The sequence below is a fragment of the Sinohyriopsis cumingii genome, unplaced genomic scaffold, assembly GCF_028554795.1.
Source record: "Sinohyriopsis cumingii isolate HCF-2022 unplaced genomic scaffold, ASM2855479v2 utg001789l, whole genome shotgun sequence".
Lineage (NCBI taxonomy): Eukaryota > Metazoa > Mollusca > Bivalvia > Unionida > Unionidae > Sinohyriopsis > Sinohyriopsis cumingii.
The window spans coordinates 44,404-51,930 of record NW_028316053.1 but is presented as its reverse complement, the minus strand read 5'-3'; the positions used below and the strand labels follow the sequence as shown (position 1 = coordinate 51,930).

Below are 7,527 nucleotides of genomic sequence, written 5' to 3'. Positions count from 1 at the left end.
CTTATAGTATCTTCACTGCCAGCCATGGACATGCGCACATAGGGGTAAGGAAAAGGGGGGGGGGTGTCACAATTTCACGTCTAAACGTATTTTGGCCTATATCCGTAAAACTTAATAGCTAACTACTACATGTTTACACCCCTACCCCCATAATTCTGCGGGCGCCCCTTCTGCAAGATTATGTTAATAGGTCACTTTATATTAATCTCACTGCAAGTTTATATTAATTTAATCATTGGATCAATGTATCATGATAGGTCTAAAGGATTTATATCAATATCGTCGCACCCCCCTTCCTTAATGCATGCATACTCGTAATGCTTACTTAGATAAGACTTTAAGGCAAAAGATTTGTTGCATCTTTTACACTTGTAACTCTTCAAGGAAGAATGGGTTTGCATATGCGCTCGTAGATTACTTCGGTCGGCGAACGCCTTGCCGCAGTGAGCGCAACCAAACGGTTTCTCGCCCGTATGGGACCGTAGGTGACCCTGTAGCAACCAGGGACGGGAAAATGCCTTCCCACATAGTTCACACTTGTGTTTTAGGTCGTGAGTAAGGATATGCATTGAAAGAGCCGGCATGCTCACATACATTTTTCCACAGTGGGGACATTTCTTTGCTAGTTTGGAGTCCAGACTTCGATGGGTCTGCTTGTGTCTTGATAAATTGCTTGAGGTGGCGTAATCCTTGCCGCACTCGTTGCACGTGTAGCGCGGTGGTGGTCCTTTGGGAACTAGAGAATTCCAGGTTCTTCTCCTTGACCGTCCATCACTGACGAAGAAAGCATCCCATGTGTATCCAATTGTAACACCATTGGCAAAATTGTTCTTCTGGAATTCTTTGATGATATCCACGTTTTGATTCTTCTTGGCGTCGTCTTGCGGATAATCTACATCGTGCTTACCTGTTTCATGTTCTTCATGTGGATGGGCCTGGGGGAGAGTTGGGCTGACCACGTCACGGATGTAGCCTAAATAAAAAAAAAGGAATAAATAAATACACCGACTTGGAAGTAGCAAACAGTCTCAACTGGAAAGAACATCGGTAACATTATTGCTTCTTAACCTAACAGCTACGTGCAGTGACACGTTATCGTCCGTTCAAGCTACAACAACCGCCAAACCCCTACATCTTTGCCACTGGGACAGGGTTTAATGTACATTGTGAGAATATCTTGTACAATCGATGTGAAATTAATACAATTTGCACTTTAATTGGTTGGTACTTTCAAATGACTTGTCACGTCTTCGTGCACACTGTAAACAGCTATACTATATAACACTAAGAATGATACAAGAAACTAAAATAAAATTAAAAATTAAACAAATGCATCAACAAAAGAAAATGTCGCTAAAATAGAAAACAATTTTTCCTCGTAGTTCCACGTTTCAACACAGTCTGCGGGAATGTGATTTCTTTTTGGAGAAGCTGAAGTATTTGAACGGGATGATCGGGTTTATGCTAGTTGTTCTTATAATTTAAAGAGAATACCATAAAACATAATCAGTTGGTGCATTATGGCGCTGCAGTTCCAAGTCTATGTGGTTTGCTCTTCGCCATTGTCCGAGTTTTCCGGTGGCGTACACTTGGATTCGCGGTAATTTTGCAACTACAGGAAAATTGAAACATTTTAAGATGTCCAAAATTCAATAAAGTACCGAACAAGGGGGAGCATGAGGGAAAATGAGCTAACTGAATATCGATTACTCATTTCTAATGGGCTGTTTAACCGGATTTCATGGAAAAGGCTATTAATTTATGGGGTTTTTTTTTTTCTTTCAAAGACTAGTCACGTCAATGTATGATACGCTACATTAGGGATGAATAACACAGGCAAATATGTAACTAGTATCTCCAATGCATTTAATCGTACGTTCACATCATTTAGTCGCTGTGATTAAAATAATATGAAAAATCTATTTAACTTTACATCCTGTAGTCTAGAACTTGATTTTTGTTTCCTTAACATTCCTATTTTATCATAATTTTTTTAATTGATTATTCGTTTTATAAAACAAATACCCACAAAAAAATGACACCATGTTGCTAATACAAACCAAGGTTTCCATAAATGTAATAAACTATTTTTGATAGTTTCAATAATCACACCGAAATATGTCTTATGAAAACTGAATTAAAATTGAATTAATAGCAAGACGCGACTTGACGCTGATATCAACTAGAACAGAGAGCATAGATCAACAATGAGCTCAGGTGGCCAGATTGCGTGTACGTATGTATGCATAGGATGTCAACTCAGTCAATCAATACAATTCTAACATTTTCGAATAAAATCAAGTTCACGCATTGCTTAAAAATTTGCAGAAGTTATTCAACATAGATTTCGTTTGGAATTTAGTTATGACACTTCCTTTACATAACAAGGAGAAATAAGAAATGAAACCATAATACTCTTTAGACAAAATAAAAGGAACAGCTAAAAATTCTCATTTAGTTCGGTGAAATGTTATTTAACTGTATGTTTTTTTTTTTGGTTTTTTTAATACTTTAGGGAATTTGTGTAATTATTGTTATTACTCACTTTTTACATTACTGTCTTTCTTTTTTCATTTCCTCAGTGTGATTATATTTATTTACATTATCTGCACGATATTTTATTTCTGTCCAGTCTGTAAATGGCTTTGTTTGACGAATAATTTAAATAATAAACAACATCTTGCTGGTGTAACATTTTAATAAAAAACAACATTTTGTTTCCTTTCTTTTTGTCCCTTTAACTTTATATCAGATCTGTTGCTTACGTTTGACAAATTATTAATTTATACTTTTCCATAAAATATATTTTGTTTACTTCTTCCTTTCGTTTGGCTGGGATAGAGTTTGCGGAGGAATTCTGGAATCTACCAGTCACGTCATTGTCAGGGCTTCTTAACCAAAATTTTGACTCTTTTTCCCCAGTATTGTAATAGCAGTGAACGATCAAAGTTTATTTAGATATTGATAACAATAATGTAATTTTGCTAGCATTATCATTAATATATCATCATATGTTTATCCAGTAATATAATGTAAGCAGATAAGTTAGCTTGGTACTAAAATTCCTCCCCATTTTATTCCTAGGCGGGGCGAAAGAGATAATAGACAAAAAGAATATATGCACTGGTCATTTCTACTTCCTTTGCTTGCATATTATGCGGTATACGTCAGATATCTTTGACCATTAGCAATCAATAGTAACCAGACAATGTTTAAACTTTTTAAGTCCTCAGACGAAGATGCATCAATACAGACCGAGAAATAATAAGAAAAATTAAAGACGTTCGACAAGAAATAAAAAAGATTTAAGAATTTAGTGAAACTGTGACCATATAAGCAGCAAGGTTAAATTGAGAGGATATCTTGATTTTGTTAGATGTGGAATCGTCTGTTAGTGGTGTTCAGAGCAAGATGAATCTACAGTATAGAGACATCAGTAAGTTCCCTCTTAGGAAACTAGTTGACTGGTATTGTAATGTGCACTTTTTGTCTTGAAAAATCGGCAGAAATTTTTATTATTTTTTTTCACTTAAATAAGTACTTTGTATGAAATCCATTGATTTAATTTTGTTTGCTACCAGTACAGTCTTAATTTTAAAAAAAATTAAATTGGAATTTGCGCCGAGAGTAAAGGAAATACAGCTGATGATAAACTGCGTAATTTATTATTATTATTATTATTATTATTATTATTAGTGTTACTGTTGTCGTTGTTTTTATAACAATGGCCTGTGGGGACTGTCTGACTGTGCCAATTTGTAAGGTCCATAAAACAATGACATACAAATATCTAAGATGCTTGCATTTTCCTATAAAATAAAATAATAATAAATGAATACATGGGGATTACCTGTATATGATAATGTACACTTAAATCAAAATGGGGAAAATGTGTGAGTGACTACAGATGTTCACTGGATTATTTAATAATTGGGGATCTAGTTATTGCCGTACAGAGTAATATTTACTTACCATTGTCTACTCGAACAGCCAGAGGAGTCAAACTTGGCGTGTAAGGAGTCACCGCTTTGATACTCTCAACTGAGTCGTCGTAAACCTCACGAATTTTGTAACTCTGGTAACCTGAACGAATATCATCGTTTTTCTTCTTCACTAGAAATGAACGCGGCATTTCCCTTTTTCGATTTGTAACAATTTCTTCGTTCAGCAGTGTCAGAATTAATTTATTTTTCTCTTGAAATTCAATTACGTATCCAGGCGTCTCTAACTCATTCCTAGAGGAAAGTGCAGGTATACCGATACCGCCTGTAGGGACCTGTTGATTTTCCTTTATGGTCTAGTAACTAGAAATAATTGTCTCTTATGTGCGTACAATCATCGGTCCTGTCTGGTGTAATTTTGTCTGCCAGACACAGATTTGACATCTACATGACGTTTTATTCTTAGAAAGTACCAACGACGTGCTAATCGTTTCGTTAAGTTCGCCTCTGTCCATAGCTTTTCAGTGTTCCCTCACCTGCATCGGCCGGGGGAATCGACAAAACAGTCATGCAAAGTGTGAGGAAATTCAATAAAGCCACTGTGTCAAAGAATTCTACCAAGATCTATACATAACGCTAGCGGCTCGGCTGTGTTCAATAAATATTCAGAGAACATGTTAACTTCTGGTTCGATCAATTTGCAGTATAATAGAAACTCGAGAGGATTGGTTTCTAATTGTTCGCAAGTGTCTATAAGTATCTAAACACCATATAGTTCCTTTGGTTTAAAAATGCAAATCCAAATACCATCTTTAATCGGCCTTTCTATCTTGAATTTGACACGTGTATGTATGTATTCAGGTGTTGCTGATTCTTGATTCCGAGTCTTAATGACGTTTTGTTAGAAACGCTTCTGCAGTTACAATAGGGAATAGAACTCCAAAAAATGGTTGACAAATACTTAAATAGTTTAACCTTACTTGTTCTCCCTCACCAATGTTTAACCATATGTCAACTTTAGAGCCAAATTACTTAAAGCAGAAGTTGGTTTACGCTCTCCGTAGTACTTCAAAAACATATTAACTGGTTTGCAAACTAGAGCAAAAGATTTCGTCAGACTTCAAGAGCTTGTAGTTGTAGGATTTCGAACTACCTCTCTGTCACACTCCCGTTTGATAGCATAGCTTGCCGACGCTTCGGAGAAGAAAAGACGTTGCTCCTGACAGGTGGTGGTGTGAGCAAATGGGTGTCAGTGTTCCATCGTCAGCATCAAGTACAGCCGTCGGTCAAATTTCGAAGGCTCTCCTTGCACTATCGAAGAGTGCGCTTTGTCACAGCAGCTGAGTACAATAGATGGGTCGGGCCAGAATTAATGCTTGGGTATTCTAGTTCAATAATGAAAAGAACTGGGTGACAGGCTAAATAAAAAATCTATACTTTTCCACAGTTTTCTGAAATCGAAGCAGAAGGGGAGGCCTTGGGTGGGCCGTCCCAAAATTGTATTGACCAATCATTCACTGCGCATGCGCCTTTAAAATTTCAGGAGCAACAATACTTAATTCTTGAGGATAATTGGTACCTCTGCTGTAAAGAAGAAACATACTGTCAACGAAGTAATGAGAAGTAATCATGAAAAATTATGAGGCTCTTTGTCCTTATATGAACTGTAGGCTTCAGTATTACATGGAAACCATGAGAGAGAGAGGCTTCAGTATTACATGGAAACCATGAGAGAGAGAGAGAGAGAGAGAGAGAGAGAGAGAGGTGCGTGGGAGGGATCTTCTGATTTCAATTAATTTTTAACTTTTGATTATGACTTGGATATTTTATATAGTACATGCATAAATATATCCGATTCTGCACAAATTAAACATGTTGTTCTTAAGGTGTATACCGCAGTATGAATAAAAGGCCATTTCAATGATGAAAAAAACACAAAATAGCAATACCAATCAATAATTCGTCTGTGTAAAAAAAAAAACGAATAAATTATGATAAACAATTACAGAAGACTGGGGGGTGGGGGGTGAAACGTAATTTCCAATAATTTGTCATTTAATTTCATCCTTTCCCACACCATCTTTTGATTTCCATAGCCCTCTCCAAGTAGACAGATTCATATTCGTCGATGGTTGTAAAAACTAAAAGCAATCTAATGTCATATAAAAAGATTTTCACTTTGAAACGGTGAGAAAGTAGTCGCGCGATAGTACGCGCAACGACAAGAAAGCACTGAAACACGCAAAATCTAATGGAAAGTTTAGGGACAAAACTTAAACACTGGGTATAGTGGTTAGTACAGATCATCAATAACCTCGCAAATTATTTATGTCTTTAAATATTGATGATGTAATAGCCATTTATGCGTTTTCCTCTCGTTGTATTTTGGGGTCGCTTGTGCGAAATCTGCCACCTGTCGAGCTTCTTGTATACCTGTGAAAGGATTTATAGAGTTCAGAATACCTATAATTTGATCATCGCCCAATCATCGCCCCATGATGAACAAAAGTTATAATTTTCTTGAAAAACTAAGTAGAAACAGTATCCGAATCATGACTACGATGATTGATATTATTATTATTATTATTAGTAGTAGTAGTAGTAGTAGTAGTAATAGTAGTAGTAGTTGTGGGAGTAGTAGTAGTAGTAGCAGCAACAGCAACAGCACTACAACCACTACCACACCTCTACTAATACAACTACAAGTAAGCTGATAAAATACTTGCAAAAAGTTTAATATCGAGATATACGGTAACGCACCCGCCCTCAGGTATGCTGTCTCTGTACCCACCTGTTGATATTGCTAGCTTAACAGAGAGCAGTGAATTGACTATTGATCACCTGTGTATGCGTTTTACCTGCGCTACACATTGACAATGAATATTTCACCACAGTCATTGATTTTCATAACATAACAATGATGGGGCTATCTGGCACGAGATCGGAATACAGGAAGCACATCTATAAAGTTAAAGACACTATTGGAGAGGGAATTTTAATTACAGCGATTGTAATTAGACTATTATACAGCATATGCAAAGTAGGTAACATTGATTCCAAACGTAAACTTTCTGTTCTTATGACATCAACACTTCAACAAAAGCGGTAATTTATCAAGGTCGCCACATATCATCATCATCATCATCATCATCGTTATCATTATGATGACTATTACGAAGATAGTGATGGTGTATGCTGTTGTTATTATTATTATTATTATTATTATTGTTGTTGTGGAGTTGGTGATGATAATGTTGGTGTGATTGTGAATTTACTAATGATGACGGCGGTGGAGGTTGTGGCGAAGTTTTTTTTATAGTGGTTGTGTTGGCTACGATGCTTGTGGTAGTTATTGATCGTAGAGGCTGTGGATTTATACATTTCTTGTCTTTGTTTGCTTTTGCCAAAAGAAATACCTTTAATACAGTTTATCTTTGATTAAACGCTTGGAACACTCTAAATCACATCAATGATAAAAAAAAAAATATATTTTTTACATACCGGAATAACTTCTGTCATCACTCTTTTTACAAACATTGCCTCTACGACGAATGAAAACATTCGGACATTTCAATATGTGATCGTT

At 36.2% G+C, this 7,527-nt stretch overlaps 1 protein-coding gene across 1 annotated transcript; it reads right to left on the bottom strand.

The window, feature by feature from the left end:
* Positions 1-248: 248 nt before the first annotated feature.
* On the bottom strand, positions 249-4,132 carry LOC149771513 (transcriptional repressor scratch 2-like). The gene is made up of 2 exons (XM_089948363.1): positions 3,973-4,132; positions 249-973 (listed from the first exon to the last, which is right to left on the bottom strand). Exons 1-2 carry the CDS (start codon positions 4,130-4,132, stop codon positions 249-251), a joined length of 885 nt encoding a protein of 294 aa, XP_089804489.1.
* Between the last annotated feature and the right edge of the window lie 3,395 nt (positions 4,133-7,527).

What these genes read in the sequence shown, in the direction of transcription:
- LOC149771513 (XM_089948363.1), bottom strand. Translation starts at nt 4,132, where the DNA reads ATGCCGCGTTCATTTCTAGTGAAGAAGAAAAACGATGATATTCGTTCA. An exon ending in GGCTGTTCGAGTAGACAATG is followed by an intron (nt 974 to 3,972) that starts GTAAGTAAATAT and finishes TTTTTTATTTAG; the next exon opens with GCTACATCCGTGACGTGGTC.